The sequence below is a fragment of the Emys orbicularis genome, chromosome 1 (assembly GCF_028017835.1).
Source record: "Emys orbicularis isolate rEmyOrb1 chromosome 1, rEmyOrb1.hap1, whole genome shotgun sequence".
Taxonomy (NCBI): Eukaryota; Metazoa; Chordata; order Testudines; family Emydidae; genus Emys; species Emys orbicularis.
In genome coordinates, this window is record NC_088683.1 from 227,933,604 (window position 1) to 227,950,908 (window position 17,305).

Here is a 17,305-nt window from a genome sequence, read left to right on the forward strand (position 1 = left end):
TCTTGTTCTCAGTGGGTTCTAAGTATTTTTGAAAATCTGGCCACTTCCTTCAGATGCCTAAACTGGAGTCTTAACTTTTTGAAATTCTGTCCCCAGTTGTGGGTGTAGTGAGCTTAAAATTTGGCCCCATTTTCGTACAAACAAAAATGTAAGCACTAATGTTATGCTTCTCTATTTTTATTTATTTATTTATTTATTTTGCTGCAGAATCCTCTATCGTTACTTTTATCACCTACCCCATTAATGCTTCAGGCAAGATTTTCTTAACGTTTCTCATATTTTGATGTATTTAGCTTATGTCTTACCTTTTTATTGTGTACATTTTTACTTTTTTCTATTTTTGTTCTATTACTCAGATACAACTTCACTAGAAAGAACAAGTGCTGAAGGTGAGAATTATTTTACACAAGTACGAAGTTTAGAATGAGAGCCAAATTCAGATCTGGTGTAAGAGACAAAACTCTCTTATATTCAGTAGGTTTGTACTTGTTTAAACTAGTGTTAAATTTGGCCCATGATCATTATTTTCACAACCTTAAAAATGTTTATCATATTGGCTGGTTAGCCACCCCCTTTCATTAAGTTTGCATTGATAGAGTTTTAAAAATATGAAATTCATATGATACTGTTAATCAAAATAAACTCCTTTCCTTTTTAGATAGAACTTTAAGTGTATGGCCGGAGCCAAACCAGACAGGTAATGCTTATCTTTACATACTATTTTTCTCCATTTTTTGTATTTTAGAAAATATGTAGGAATGCTGGTTCTGTATTGAACAGTGAATTCAGTAAGATTGTTGTGACCAGGGTCACAGGGGGGCCATGGTGAGATTGCTCAATTAGGGCAAACTGCAAAGAATGGGGCAGACAATCCCCAAAACTGGTGGTTATTCTGATACTTAGATTTACCAAGCGAGCAACAAAACAGCTTCTACAGTATCTTACTGGTTACCCAGAAGCCAAAATCACAGTTCCCTTAAAGTAAACCAGCCTTGGGTTTCCACCCAGACCGCCAAGTCACATATGATGAGGATTACTGAAAATCTTGTTCATCATATGAAAAAGTTCTACCAATCCCAAAGGATCAGACACATTACCCATCAAGTTAATGAATATCTCAGATTTTACCCAAATACATGCTTACAGCCAATTCTTATGAACTAAACTAAGATTTATTCAAAGAAAAGAGAGAGAGAGTATTGGTTAAAAGATCATTATACATACAGAAATGCATAGAGTCCTTAGGTCAGTTTCAGAGTAGAGATGGTGAGCTTCAGAGTTACAAAGATTCCTTTCCAGAATCAGTTTATAAGGTTATAGTCCAATGTCCATTTCCAATATCAGGGTGATCCAGAATGCACTGGAGACCACAGTCTTGCGACTCAAACTTCCCCTGACGAAGCTTAAGCAAATCTGAAGTGAAGGGATCAGGTCCCAAAAGCCCTTTATATATTTTCTGGACAGCATGCATTCCTTGGGTAAAGAATATTTGCTTTGAAGTAGAATTACCTATTTCCTATGTATACACAGGTAACTAGTCGCATTCATCAGCATAAGGTAATTATCCATTAAGCAGTTCATAGACAGTTTACTACAAGCTTCAAAGAGAAGTATAGACAATGAAATTATTACACCCAGGTTCCATCTAAATGTTAATATTCCCTTTTTATCTGTGCATCAATAGATATAGAAACAGACAGGAACCATCTGTTTACATGGTTAACATCTAACAAGATATAAGTAAACACATACAATTAGTACAACCTCTAATTCTCTAACAATACAGGTTTGCGTTTCAAAGCTCTAGTCTATTTAACATAGCTATGTTAGTTATTTATAAGGAATAGCCCTAATTACCATTTATATACTTCTCTAATATGTCTTTAAAGATTGAATTTGGGCCATTTAGCCTGCAAGTTACTTAACCCTTTCTGGCCCTGTGTCATAATTGCTAAAACTACTCAAAATATTTTTGAAACAATTTTAAATATCCACCTCCTTCATTGCACACATTTATATGGTGTCCATCATGGTGGAATATGGGAATATGTTTCATGGTTTAAATTGGGTCAATTGTATGCTAAACAGGAGGGACATAATTAACTCACTCTCCTGATCTCTGAATTTAGAGACAGAGGCCTAATTCTCCTTTCACTTGCAAAAGTTTTATTCTGAAGCAACTCACTCATATTTTAAAATAAATTATTACTGATTCATGCAAGTGCAAACAAGAGGAGAGTCTGAACTAGAAATCAGAAAGTGACTTGGCAGCTCAATTATATAACCAGTATTTCATGGGCTTTTTATTAGAAATTCTTGTATTTATTTATTTTTTCTATAGAAACTTCTAATATCCCTGAATTTAGCTTTTCCACAACAGCAGGTAAGGCTTTTTATCCTTGTTAAACTCTATTTTGAGTGTCAGAAAAGGATGATTTATGAGCTTTGGGAGTCTATGATCAAGTATTTTGAATATGACTTTTTTATTATGGTATTTCATATGAGCAATCAGTCTTGTTTTGTGTTCATATGATTTCATTGTATATACATTAAAGTTAAGATTTTAATCCTACAGGGCCCATCACAAAGCATGCAGTAAATGAAAGGGATAAATTTAACATTGCTATGTGAACCCTATCTTTGAATTTCCTAACTTCTGTTTGATTAAAATGTTCCCATTAATGTACTATAGTTTTAGCAGCTACTATCTGCTGCACAGATAATCCACAGGCTCCTAAATACCTGAAAGCCTCCAATCCAGCTGTTGACAAGGCCCAGCTTGACTCAGTTTATGATATCTGTCAAGATCACACAGTTTGTTTTGATTGGCTGCTGTTATCCAGTGAAGCCTTTAGGACAGGGATCGGCAATGTTTGACACGCGGCCCACCAGGGTAAGCTCCCTGGCGGGCAGGGCCGGTTTGTTTACCTGCCGAGTCCGCAGGTTCGGCCGATTGCAGCTCCCACTGGCCTAGGTTCGCCGCTCCAGGCCAATGGGGGCTGCGGGAAGTGGCGCGGGCCGAGGGATGTGCTGGCCGCCCTTCCCACAGCCCCCATTGGCCTGGAGCGGCGAACCGCGGCCAATGGGAGCTGTGATCGGCCGAACCTGCAGACGCGGCAGGTAAACAAACTGGCCCGGCCTGCCAGGGTGCTTACCCTGGTGGGCCGCGTGCCAAACGTTGCCGATCCCTACTTTAGGATAAGGTAGTGGGAGCATGAACTGAGGCCATGATTCAGTAAAGCACAAATCCATTTATCTCACAGAGTAGAACAGGAAGTATGGAACAATCTTTCAGAACAAGAGAGTGCTGTGTGGCCGCAGAACCCGTGTGGTTCTGCTGTACCTATGTGTGAAAGGGGTAGTATCAATATGATGGGTTATGCATCTCTAATATGGTGTGCAGCTCAGACCTGCAGTGGCAGCACACAAACAGTATTTCTGGTGGTTGGGGCATCAGAGTGTGGAGGGGCAAGGCTGTAGGATATGCGGGGCCAGGAACCATGTTTCTTGAAAAAAAAAACTAAATGTTTTTAAATTGGTTGAGGATGACATCCTCGATTTAAAAACAGTTCGTTTTTTTTCAAGAAACTGACTCTTCAAACATAGTGTTAACTGGCCAAATCAAATGTACAAGGTAAAACTGAGTTCAAAACAAGTTTGGAAATTAATATCTTCTAACCTATGTATGAATCCAACAGATTGGGTTAGCCTGAGTGGGCTAGGCATTGGCTTTAAACTATTCAGTCAGACACAATTTGAATCACAGTGTGAACATAGAATAAAAGAAAATCACAATGATGATGGCCAGCAGTTTTTGCAGGGTTGAGGCATAAAAGCATGTAGATAGTCCCTAAACTTGCTCTATGGCATTTATTGTATCCTTACTATTTAATATTTCCATTGTGGTAGCACATACAGACTCTAAACAAGATCAGGGCCTCATTGTGCTAAGGCACAACCTTTTCTCAACCTAGTCTCAACCTTTTCAGACTACTGTACCCCTTCAGGAGTCTGATTTGTCTTGTGTATCCCCAAGTTTCACCTCACTTAAAAGCTACTTGCTTACAAAATAAGACATAAAAATACAGAAGTGTCACAAGCACACTATTACTGAAAAACTGCTTACTTTCTCATTTTGTCTATATGAAATTAAGTTTGTACTGACTTCGCTAGTGCTTTTTATGTAGTCTGTTGTAAAACTAGACAAATATCTAGATGAGTTGATGTACACCCTGGAAGACCTCTGCGTACCCACAGGGGTATGCGTACCCCTGGTTGAGAACACTAAGGCACTGTATCAACACAGAGAAAGAGACAAGTCCATTCTTGTCAGCTTTGTGCTACTATCTTAATGATCTATACTGAGTCTTTCTAATATATTGCTTTTAATATAGTGTTAACTATTTTAATAAATTCAGTTACCTTTATTTCTTTTAGGGAAATTATCTGCAAATATAACCTTCAATGCAACTGACAGTGTTACTCTACCAACTACTGCCATTACGAATGGTAAGGGGCAAACTTATTTTAATTTAAACAGTGAGCTGAATGTATTAGTATTTTTGTAATACTATATAATGAAGTGAGTTTATAAAATAATTAGAGCTTCAAACAATGTTTAAAAAGTGCCCCGCAGGACTGGCATAGAACCTTTTACTTTTGTCTAATAGGGTTCAAAATTGGATCATCCAGCAATCTAAAGTCACTGCCTTCTGATGGCTGTCCATCTACTAAAGTAAAAAAAAAAAGTGCATTAGATATATTAGCCCTTTTTATTGTGTAGCACAAAAAACATAAATCATGCTTCACATTTGGCATGAGACGATAACCTCAGCAGAGAAATCAGGAATTGATTGGCAATGAAGACTGAACTACAGTCTCACTCCAAGACGGGTGCCTACACAACAGGATTGAGGAGGGTTGGCTAAGTGGGGTGTGGAAGTTTGCAGTGCTATTGGCTGAGCTGATTATTGTTTGATGGACAAATAAAATAGAAGTATGTTTCAATGCTACTGTATTGGATTTATGCAGCAGAGCTGCATGTGTACTGCAACCTTTATTTCTGATCATTCCTTTTTTTTGTAGGTATAAGTCGTTGTAAAAATGGTAAGTATATGACTTACCGTATATACAAATATAGAATCATAGAATATCAGGGTTGGAAGGGACCTCAGGAGGTCATCTAGTCCAACCCCCTGCTCAAAGCAGGACCAATCCCCAACTAAATCATCCCAGCCAGGGCTTCGTCAAGCCTGCCCTTAAAAACCTCTAAGGAAGGCGATTCCACCACCTCCCTAAGGCTTTGTCTTCACTACCCGCCGATCCGGCGGGTAGCAATCGGTCTATCGGGAATCGACTTACCGCGTCTAGTGAAGACGCGATAAAATCGATCCCTGATCACTCTGCCATCAACTCCGGAAATCCACCACGGCAAGAGGCGGCAGCGGAGTCGGCGGCAGCGCGGCAGCGGTCGACTTTCCCCCGTCCTCACAGCCAGGTAAGCCGACCTAAAATACGCAACTTCAGCTATGGTATTCACGTAGCTGAAGTTGCGTATCTTAGGTCGGACCCCCGCTGTAGTGTAGACCTAGCCTAGGTAACCCATTCCAGTGCTTCACCACCCTCCTAGTGAAAAAGTTTTTCCTAATATCCAACCTAAACGTCCCTCACTGCAACTTGAGACCATTACTCCTTGTTCTGTCATCTGCTACCACTGAGAACAGCCGAGCTCCATCTTCTTTGGAACCCCCTTTCAGGTAGTTGAAAGCAGCTATCAAATCCCCCCTCATTCTTCTCTTCTGCAGACTAAATAATCCCAGTTCCCTCAGACTCTCCTCATAAGTCATGTGCTCCAGCCCCCTAATCATTTTTGTTGCCATCCGCTGGACTCTTTCCAATTTTTCCACATCCTTCTTGTAGTGTGGGGCCCAAAACTGGACACAGTACTGCAGATGAGTCATCACCAATGCCGAATAGAGGGGAATGATCACGTCCCTCCATCTGCAGACAATGCTCCTACTTATACAGCCCAAAATGCCGTTAGCCTTCTTGGCAACAAGGGCACACTGTTGACTCATATCCAGCTTCTCGTCCACTGTAACCCCTAGATCCTTTTCTGCAGAACTGCTGCCTAGCCACTCGGTCCCTAGTCTGTAGCAGTGCATGGGATTCTTCCATCCTAAGTGCAGGACTCTGCACTCGTCCTTGTTGAACCTCATCAGATTTCTTTTGGCCCAATACTCTAATTTGTCTAGATCCCTCTGTATCCTATCCCTATCCTCCAACATATCTACCACTCCTCCCAGTTTAGTGTCATCTGCAAACTTGCTGAGCGTGTAATCCACACCATCCTCCAGATCATTAATGAAGATATTGAACAAAACCGGCCCCAGGACCGACTCTTGGGACACTCTGCTTGATACCGGCTGCCAACTAGACATGGAGCCATTGATCACTATCCATTGAGCCCGACGATCTAGCCAGCTTTCTATCCACCTTATAGTCCATTCATCCAGCCCATACTTCTTTAACTTGCTGGCAAGAATACTGTGGGAGACCGTATCAAAAGCTTTGCTAAAGTCAAGGAATAACACGTCTACTGCTTTCCCCTCATCCACAGAGCCAGTTATCTCATCGTATTTTACCATGTGAAAGAAAAAAAATTCATATCACAATAGGATAAAATAACGGGACGGACCAAATAGAATAGTTTTTGAATCTCATATGTTCGTGAAATAAATAGCCAGAGGAAGACCATCAAAAACACATGATAGTTTTTATAGTGGTTGAGCATGGTAGTATGTTAAGAGCCTGTTCATAATATGCTGATTTATATTACATGGTAGTGCATAGTATATTAACCTTATTAGCTTAACCATGCATGTTTGTTTAATTTAATATTTAACAACAAAACTGTCCAGATAAATGGCCCTTTTCTTCACTCTTTGCACCTGGAAAGTTGTAATATGGATTATAGAAATGAACGTCTTATTTCATTGTTTAGAGAAGTAGCTGCTCTACCTGACTTTGGATAATATCTGTCTGTCTATCTAATATGATACTAAATTAACTTCCCATTGTAGGTATAGGGAAATAGTGGCACATTGTCTCAGATACTAGTTTGTGGAAAATATAATTGCTGCTTTGTTTTCTTTTTTTAAATGGTGAACACTAAAATATGTTTTTATTATATATAGAGAGAGTATGTTTATGTATATGTGTGTAGATATACTATGTAGTTATGCTGGGGGAAGAGTTACAGAACAATTTAGGTAGATATGCATTACATCTGAATACTGGGGCTTAGATAGCCTGGTGACAGGTGCCTTACAAACACCAATAAAGCATAGATAGAATGTAAAATATTTTGCAAACCTGAAGACATTTAAGTTTATATAAACATTCATCATTTAAAAACATAATATTTAAATACATATGTTGAACAAGATTACATTTGAATTCAACTGGATTAATATTTTTTTGCAGAAACAAAACTATCTGGTAACAACTTACATAATTTATCAGCCATCTGTAATAATTCAGGTTAGTGGGTTTTTTTTCTTAAATGTATCATCTCCAAATATTTATCTCTTCTGAGTAGCGAGGCATACATGCAGAACTTTTATAAAATCTCTAAAATATCCTAGGTTTGAAATTCTTATATCCTGGTTGCCAACCAAGGGGGAAAAATGTAACTTTATCTTTCAAAATCATGTGCAATATTAAAAATAATATTTAAGAAAATATTTTCTGAGTTTGTATTTCACAAGTTTCATACTGAAGGAAAATATTAAATTTATAATTTCTCTCATCCACATGTAAATATAAATTTTATACACTACTAGTACCTATCATTATCAAGCTTAGGAAATGTAAAGAATTCATTTAAAATTGTATTATAATAATATCATTAATGTTATTTTAAACAGACAGTAAAATAGTGTTATATTTAAAAATAAGGATAAAAAGGAAACAATAGAAAGCATATGTAAGTATTGAGGGAGCACTGTAATAGGTTCTAAGTTAGATGTATTACACAAGACAATACGATATGAAAATTAAAACTAAGGAAACTAAAATTGACAGACTCATAATTAAGAGAGCTAAGAGGGATTTTGAAAAGCCAAGACATAAAAACAAATAAGAGATTTGTTAGGTATATTGGCAACAGAAAACCTCTTGGTGGGTCCACTGGACTATTGGGAAGTAAAAATAGAAATTAAAGAGGGTGAGGACTTTGCAGAGAAACTAAATGACGTGTGTATCATTTCTGATTCAAAGAAATCATTTAGCTTCTCTGCAAAGAACATACAGTCTGCTGTGACTTTTTTCAAAGGTTGTGAAGTGAAAAAGGAAAGATGCTAGGAAAACCTGATCAATTAAAGGACAAGGACCAGTTGGTGTACATCCAAGAGCTCTGAATGAAATATCTGAGCGTCTATTAGAAGTATAAAATCTCTCATTAAAATTAGCTACTCCAAGCAAAGTTAACAAATGTACTCATTTTTTAAAAAGGATCTAAGGGTCATCTTGGAATTGCAGACCAATAGGCTTTACTTCAGTACCAGGAACAGAGGCTGAAAGATTGATTAGAAAAATACTTATAGAACACTTAGATGAAAGTGGACAAACAAGCATGGTACTTCTCTAATCTACTTTGAGTGTGTCAACAAAAGAATGGATAAAGGAGTATTTGTTGGCACATATTTGGACTTTCAAAAATCAAAAGGTTTTGTTAAGGAAATGATGTAGTCATGCAGTGAGAGGGAAAGTACCATCATGGATTAGACGGAAACAGAAAACATAGCCGTTCCCCTGGTACAGAGCTGCCCTAAAGATGACATAGAAAGCTGTATATGGGGAGCCTAAAACCTGCTCTAATTTACATTGACACTGGAGCAGTCCCAGACTTCCCTATTCCCTTCAGCGACACCCCCTGACTGGTCACAAGTGGGGAATTCTATAGGAGTCACTACATCATCAGTATGCCACCGGAAGATTCCCCCTATACCAGCCTGAAACATATAGAGCAGATTAAAATTGGGGAAGCAGTATAAAGCTGTCCTTATGCAGATCAAGGTCTGGGTCACTGTGTGTGCAGTCTAGTTTTTCTATCTTGAAAATGATATAGGAGAAATAGAAGGTGTTCAGAGATGGGCAGCAAAAATTATTAGAGACCTAGAGAAACTAAAGATAATGGGAATATTTAGTTTAGAGAGGAAATGAATAAGCATGGCAAAAGAATACAGAATAATGAATGGTACAGAGAAGGTAGATTGAATACTCTTATTTATCTTCTCGCATAATACAAAACAAGTGAAATGTATAGTTCTCAAAATGGTTCTAAATCAAGCAATTAACCATGAACATTATTATTAACTTTGTTTGTCTTTTTGTATTTAGTTTTCTACATGGGCTATGTAAAATTTCAGTACAGTGAAAAAAGCAATAATACTTCAGTAAGTGTTGAAATAGTAAGTCCTAAGAATTTTTTATCCATTATCCATTCTATCCATTTAAATTATTCTTATCCTAATATGATTTTTAAAATGTTTTGTAAATTGTTAACTCTTATATCACAATTTGCTTCACAATCGCTAATGGTTCCTTTGGTACCATATCAGTGTACTAGATGCCCGATGTCCATTTCAGCAAAATGTCCACTATGTGCAGTAAACATAGAAATATCAGTTGTTTGTGTGATGCTTCACGGGGGTACCCAGGGCTGTGATGCACCTTGCCATGACCTGCCGTTAGTGTGAGGAAGTCTTGTCTGTGCCTGTTGTGTATCAGCTCCCTTTCTCCACTGACCATGGACAGCACAAGCGCTCCCCACGAGGCTTCACAGACCCCGCTGTTAATTTACAGGTTAGCAAATGGTACACACTGCAGCCCTCGAGTGTCTCCCTGAAGTGTGCAGCCCTGGTCCACTGCTTCCAAAGAAACAGTACACCCCAGCTTACCAGTTCCACTTCAGATCACCACTACGCTTAGTACAGAGCGGTTAGATAAGTTTGTAGGGAAATCAAGTATAAGTTTATTTAACAAAGCATAGTGATTCAAGTAATAGCAAGTAGACATGTTGGAAACAAATAGTTACATATAAAATAAAATAAAACACATTCTAGACTAACCAAGTATTGCTCACCCAAAGTCCTTCATTGGTTTAGAGCCAGGCTTGGATGACCCTCCTTACACGAGACAAGCATGCTGTCAGCTTGCCTTCTCGGTGAAAGATTCAGTGTGGTTTTTTGAGATATATCAGTCCTATCATTCATCTTTATTCATAAACAGGACCCCCTGTTGTTTATTTATTCCTGTAGATTTCCTCTTGTAGATTTCACAGTCTCTTCTTTTGCCTGTGACTCAGTATGCAAACAGACCTACATTGGGAGGCATACAATAAACAAATGGCCAGACAGAGCCATAGGTGTCTGTTACCTCCTGCCTGAAAGGAGAATTTCTCGGGTATGTCACTTCCTGGTGAGAGGGGCAGTGGGTATCATCGGCCAGGGAAGGCTAAGCCTTCCCTGGCCCAGGCTGTGGCACTGCCCATGCTCCCCCCAAAGCCAGCAGAGGCTCAGCTCCAGCCGCGGCCTGGAGCTCAGGCTCGGCCAGCAGCTAGGGGCTGGGGCAACCAGGGTCGAGCCCACCAGTGTGACCCAGGGTGACCAGCGGGAGTTGGACCAGCCAGGGTAGCCCAGGGCAGCTCAGGTATCAGGCCAGCTGGCAGGGGTCGGGCCAGCTGGGGCAGCTCGGACTGGCATAGCTGGCATGGCTTGAGCTGGCCCAGGGGTTGGGTGGGGCTGGCCAGGGTCAGGTTGGCTGGGATGGCTTGGGCAGCCCGGGGATTAGGCCCGCCAGTATGGCTGGGGACGGCCAGTGGGGGTTGGGCCAGCCTGGGTGGCCTGGGGCAGCTCAGGTATCGGGCCTGCTGGCAGGGGTTGGGCCAGCTGGGGCAGGCCAGAGCAGCTGGGGTGGGCTGGTCGGCACAGCTTGGGTTGTGGAATGCTTGGGGCTCCAGATGCAGGGAGAGGAGGGAATCAGGGAGGTGGGGCCTCAGGCGGAAGGGATGGGGCCGGCGGGCTAGCCTCCCCAAAGGGCGGGTTCACCTGCTGCCCCTACCTGGTCACCTTCCTTAACTCCAAGACCTTAAGAATATTGTTTTCAGTATAGTTATATAATTCCTTAAATATTTTCCATACACAGATTTTACAATGATTATGAATACCAGTGGGTTACTGGTTTTCAGTAGACACCTCACATGCCACCCTTCGGTGAACTATCATGCATATATCTGGCCCAGAGGATCCCTGAAAAATCCTATATATCCCCTGTGCTCTCTGCCAGTGGCATCCAGTGGTTCCTGGGTCACAGTTGTTAAGATTTCTGTTAAAACATGTTTTACAGTGTGCTCATGATGAGTGCTTTTAACTTTTGCAATTTCAGACTGTTGGGTTGAGTAAGATGTGCATTTTTAAAAAATGATATAAGAATTATAATTTTTAATTATTATTTCAATCTGTGTTTCTAACAGATTGATGATGTAACCAGTAGCAATAAAGTCACAAAATTAATTCCATTTATAACACCTACTCTACAAGAATCAAAGTAAGTAACTTATAACTATCATCATAAATTGACTCTTCCAATTCTGTGGAATCCTGTTTGTATTTAAGATTAAGTGAGAACTGTTATATCATCAGCAGGTTCTTCACTTCTCATTATTCCTGTATTTATTCTAGAATGAATAATATTTTAAGGAATGCATAAGGAATTTCAGTATTTTCTCACAGCATGGGTAAAATTTACATTGCTTAGACTATTCTTAGTTTTAGTTTTATTTATTGGTGTTTTCATATTTTACTAATAGTATTATTTGCTATCCTTATTTAGACTTTTATCCTGCAACTTCAGTGAGGTTCCACACAGATGCAGGGGTCTATCTTTGCAGGATCAGGGCCTTAGTAAGAAAATAACAAAGTGTGTTGAAGTTGTGTGAAATTCACCATGTGTACTGGCAGGCTGATTAAAGGGGAAATATCCGATCACTTATTTGTTGTCAGCTGTGAATTCAAATGTGGGTGTTCATCAGAAAAACATGGTTGACGCAGTTTTGGTCTCATTCTGCTTAGAAAATGAAATGTTGTGCTTATGATTGCCTACATTCATTTGTCACATTCACCTTATTCTGTTTTAGATTCTGGTGCCATGTTTTCTTTCATAATATTCCAAAGATATGTACTTTGCTTTCTTTGCAAACATCCAAAACTCTTGGTTAGGCAAAACAAAGCTGATAAGATCATTTTCCTAGCCCATTACTCTGGTCAAATTCCCCCCTCTTTGACTCTCTCTGCTGGCTCTTCCTGTTTCACTGCATCAAATTCAAAGTTGGAGTGGCATAGGTTTGAGCAAGGTTGAAGTGGTAAGCTATAGATTGGAATTCAGAAAAATTCCCTTGCAAGTTGGTGCTTATTCTATAGTTGAGGGACAGATCTTGTTTGCAGAAGGAGCCTGTATGTCTCTTCTGTTCCCAAGCCCTGCTTCAATTACAAGTTCTCACTGTGTTCCACATACTTGCTTGTTAGCAGAACACAAGTCAGAAATTGTCTGTTGCTCAATATTAAATTACTTTAAAATAAGTGAATTGATAATAAAATACATTTATATGGGTGTGATGACAGAGGATTAAACTTAAATTCCTCTGACATTGTCAAGTACGAAACAGGAATTACAGGGCTTCATCCAAAATGCCAACCAATTATTTTGTTAACAAATACTGTTTACTATAATATTAGACATTTGCACTTTTAAAGTAATTATACAGTTTTAAAATATGATTTTGAGTTAGCATGTTAGGAAATCATTGCCAAGTAAATTTCAAAGAACATTTGAAGAAATATTATATATCTTAACATTCTTTTAGTTCCTACCATTTTAACTTCTGTGAATATCTTCTTTATAAACATAAGTAGAATCCACCATTTATAGTTAACCTTTGCTTTTAAAGAATTTCAGAATTCAACAAAACATTTCAGGAACTAAGTGAGGTAAGCACTTTTATTTGTGTGCTTATTTGTTATTATAGCTATTTGGAAAAGTGCACTTCCTATTTATTTCTGACATTCTCAGTATCTGATGATCAAACATGTTTTCTATTGAAAGAATATTTTACTTTTATTTTACTTTTCCTTACAGTCTTCTGTTATGGAGTGTGCTGCAGAAAACCAAAGGTCTGCCATGTTAAAGTTTTAAATAATAATTTTACCCCTAAGGTCCCTGTACTGTATAGTGTACAAAAAATGGATATGTAGTAGAACTGAGCCAAACTAACAAGGAAATCAAATGTGGGGCTGATCTTGCCTCAATTGAAATACATGGAAACAGGATTGAGGACCCATGTATACAGACTCAGGGACAGAGACCCTGGATCAAATCCATTATCATTATCCATAATCCCATTGAAGTCACTTTGGATTTACCCCAAAGTGTCAGAGAAGGGAGGAAGATTGGCTAGAGTACATCTTTAGGGACGATTGCCAGTTAGTGCAGGTTAGGATAGCTGCCAGGATAGGCTAATCTGCAACGTGGTGGGTAATAGGGCAGAGGATCAAGGAACTGTAACTAGCTCCTTGACAGCTTTGTTCCTTCCCCTCCCCCCCCCCCCCCGCCTGCCCGCAGCTTTGTTCATGCAACATAAAATGCCCACCCTTTCTCAGTGGAGAAGAGGATTTGACCAGACCAGCAGGGAGGAAGACCGAAGGGATGGCACTGAAGATAGAACAGGACATTTGTCCCACCCCCCACGCCCAATTTGCCAGTTAGTAGGGGGATAGCTGATCATTTTTTGGTCAGCCACACATATCCCCAGCCCTGGATTATAATGCTTCTTCCCTAGACATGGGCACCATCTTTGCTGGCACTTAATGACTTTCTAGCCTCCCTCTCTGCGAGTTATTGGTCTTGAAGTAGGGTTGCCAACTTTGGTTGGACTTATTCCTGGAGGTTTCATCAGATGACAATCTTTAATTAAAGATTAATCTTTAATTTCTGGAGACTCCAGAACAATCCTGGAGGGTTGGCAACCGTATCTTGAAGGTGGCATAATTTTGTTTTATGTACTGTGGGCCTAGCCAGAATGCCCCTCTGTGGGATCTGGAAGGATTTTTCCCTCCAGGCAGAACTGGCTGATGTCCTGAGAGTATTTTGACTTTTTCACATCTTCTGGGAGGCTTGGATTGGGAGGAAGGACTTTTGAATTGTTTCCACTGTTGCTCAGTATGAGGTAGGGTAGTTGCTGACTGGCATGCTCCTGGGGTAATCTGATTTTCCTGGGGATTAGAAGGGAAGTCTCTTAAATCTAGTGCAGATCAAAGAATTCCTAGTCTCTACCTTCATTTGTATGAGGGGGGCAACTGGTTGGATCCCACAAATGACAGTGAGATCAGGCAGAGACTGACTGATTTCTTGTTTGGGGTTATGATGTCAGGAGCGCCACCAGCTTTTCTGCCGCTCTAGGCGGCGGAAGGTCCCGCCCCGAAATGCCGCCCCCCACAGAGGCGGCGGAAGGTCCCGCCACCGAAATACCGCTGCGGTCGCCGCCCCCCAAATTGTAGTGACCTAGGCAACCGCCTAGGTCGCCTAATGGATTGCGCCAACCCTGTATGATGTAAAGCCACGACCTCTTGCACTGGCCCCTTATTTTGAGTGGTAAGATTTGGGGTACTGGTCTCATCAGGATTACTTTGGCTAAACAGAAGTTTCAGCCTGTCACTTAAACTCAGTCACTGTGTTGTGTCTTCATTCACCTACTTGTCTGGCTTAACTGAGTGCAGTGGAGAATCTGGCCTTAAGATTTAGTTGGTGTCTGTGGAACAAGGAGAGAGTAAACCAGCACAAAGTGATACTTTTGTTCTCTCTATTTTTAAATTGAAAAGGATAGGTTGTTAGCATAATAATAGTCCTCAGATTTGAAAATAGGTTGGGAAAATGGTACTTGAATTCAGATATTGGCAGTATTTCTGTCTACAGCATATAAAGTTAAATCTGTTTCTTGTTTACAATTAATTTTCTTCTCATTGCAGTATATCAGTCTGTAAGTTTATAGTAAAGCTGGCCAAGACTGTTAATATAAGCAGTTTAATAGCACGTTTAAAAGACAGAGCAGATATACGCCAAATTGGTAAGTTGTCTTTAATATATTTTTATTACAGTGTCCCTCTTCAGTCTAAGGATAATAAATTTAAAGATGGCCTGTAAATGTTTTAACAAAAAAGAAGCAAATGTATTTTTAAAATAAAAGCATTCATTAAAGTTAGTTGCAGGTACAGTATATGTGAAGTGTCTCTCTGCCATGTTTCCTATTTTGGATATTCAGACATGGAAACGTATTTAGTGTTTGTATTTATTGGGGAGATTTTGTGTTAGAAAAACTGCTGATTAAGTTTGTACAACAAATTAACGAAGGACAGGCTGCCACACTACTTGATAAAGTACAGGTATTTTTATGGTAGTGGGTCATGCTATCTTTTTTAAAATCACAAGTCATGAAGTTGTGCATTCTACACTCCATTTGTTTGCAACATGCCAAAAGAGCCATCTCCACTGTCTGCGACAGCTTGTGCCACTCTGCAATGATGCAATGGTGTACTAATATTTATATTGATTTATTACATGATTATGAATGTGAAAAAAAGCTTGACAAACTATCTCAAAATGCTTTATGGAATTTAAATGGTCAAAATATGATTTTCAACAATTGTATATAATGGCTATGAATGCTACTGGACAAATCAGGATAGTGCTTTTTTGTGTCTTTGTCACCATAGACCTGTGCTTCTGTTCAGCTCTGCAATCTTGGCCCTCAACTGCTGAAGAGTTACAACTATTGCCATGGTAAGTATAAATAACAAAGGCTTCCTTTCCTATTTAAGGAATATTCTGATTTTTAGTTTGGGATGCACTAGCAAACACCCCAGCCACAACATAACAATTGGGAAGGGAATCTCCATAAGTAAAAGCCATTGGAATTTTCCTCTCCTTTTAGCTCTCTCACATGGGTTTTCCCACATGCTATAAGGTCCAAAGTCCAGATATCATCCACAAAGTAGGCACCCAACATAGTGTTGCTATTACAATACCTAAATTACTGGTGAACATTTAACAAAATAGAATTCAGAATTTGCATCCTCAAACTGTGACAAATTAACAATATTTGTTGCCAGAGTACCACAGTCATCTGATATGATGCACTATTGTAATGATCAACAGAGGATCCTGTGGCACCTTTAAGACTAACAGAAGTGCCACAGGACCCTCTGTTGCTTTTTACAGATTCAGACTAACACGGCTACCCCTTTGATATTGTAATGATGTTATTTAAAAGGTTTCCTTTACTGAAGCCTTATTAAATTGTGTTCTTTAACATATAAACAATGCTAAGCTTGCCACAACTTTCATACCATTCTTTTATTTTTCTATAGTTATGGACAAGTCACAGTTGTATGCGATGCCCCTACCAAACTTGGCCCTTCAGCTTCTCCTACTGCTTCTTCCAGTAAAACTTCTATTGACAGACCTCCTCATGATATTCATCCCCCCAAACATACCACTGTTTTTTCTCCTCCTCTTTCAACCAGACCTAACACTACAAATCATCTTTTGACCAAACTTATTGCTACGCATTCCACCACACCTACTACAATTCCCCCTGCTACTCCTTCTCCTACACACACCACTACAATTCCCCCTGCTACATCTTCTCCTACAAGTACCGTTAGAATTCCTATGCCTTTCACCAAACATTTCACTACATCTCTCACCAAATCTACCACAATTTCTCTTCCTACATCTCCAACCAAACCTGCTACTGTAGTTCCTTCTGCCATTCCTTCAACCAAACCTATAAATGTGTCTTCTGCTCCTTCCACTGAACCTACCATCCTCTCTCCTCCTGGTATTCATTCGACCACTGATAGCCAAGCTACCGGGGCCAACGGTACAACAGGTAAATATGACAAGCTGATAGATTGGCATCTTTTGTCTGAGGGAGTTTTTTTCCCCTCACAGAACTGAGATCTTACCTGTTTAATAAAGTTTCAAAACTGATTTAAGTAACATAGTTCTGAAAGAGCCTTGTGCTGTTAAGAGTCTTAAGCAAACCTAATAGAGTACAGAACTCTCTTTGGGAGAGGTTCTGCCACCCTTACTCATGTTGACTAGTGCCTTACTCTACAAGTAGACCCATTGATAACAATAGGAGTTAAGGCTCTATGTGACCGGTTTCTAGCACCACACATTGGATAGG

At 39.6% G+C, this 17,305-nt stretch overlaps 1 protein-coding gene across 1 annotated transcript in view; it reads left to right on the top strand.

Annotated features, from left to right (window-relative positions):
- ADGRG2 (adhesion G protein-coupled receptor G2) overlaps nucleotides 1-17,305 on the top strand; it is a 97,584-nt gene that overhangs the window by 51,222 nt on the left and 29,057 nt on the right. Inside the window, exons 10-23 of the mRNA XM_065406888.1 lie at nucleotides 208-252; nucleotides 357-389; nucleotides 659-697; nucleotides 2,342-2,383; nucleotides 4,438-4,509; nucleotides 5,086-5,106; nucleotides 7,486-7,542; nucleotides 9,403-9,473; nucleotides 11,537-11,610; nucleotides 13,010-13,049; nucleotides 13,198-13,232; nucleotides 15,084-15,181; nucleotides 15,828-15,894; nucleotides 16,482-17,005. Coding sequence (XP_065262960.1) covers nucleotides 208-252; nucleotides 357-389; nucleotides 659-697; nucleotides 2,342-2,383; nucleotides 4,438-4,509; nucleotides 5,086-5,106; nucleotides 7,486-7,542; nucleotides 9,403-9,473; nucleotides 11,537-11,610; nucleotides 13,010-13,049; nucleotides 13,198-13,232; nucleotides 15,084-15,181; nucleotides 15,828-15,894; nucleotides 16,482-17,005 — 1,218 coding nt within the window. The remainder of the gene's footprint in view (nucleotides 1-207; nucleotides 253-356; nucleotides 390-658; nucleotides 698-2,341; nucleotides 2,384-4,437; nucleotides 4,510-5,085; nucleotides 5,107-7,485; nucleotides 7,543-9,402; nucleotides 9,474-11,536; nucleotides 11,611-13,009; nucleotides 13,050-13,197; nucleotides 13,233-15,083; nucleotides 15,182-15,827; nucleotides 15,895-16,481; nucleotides 17,006-17,305) is intronic.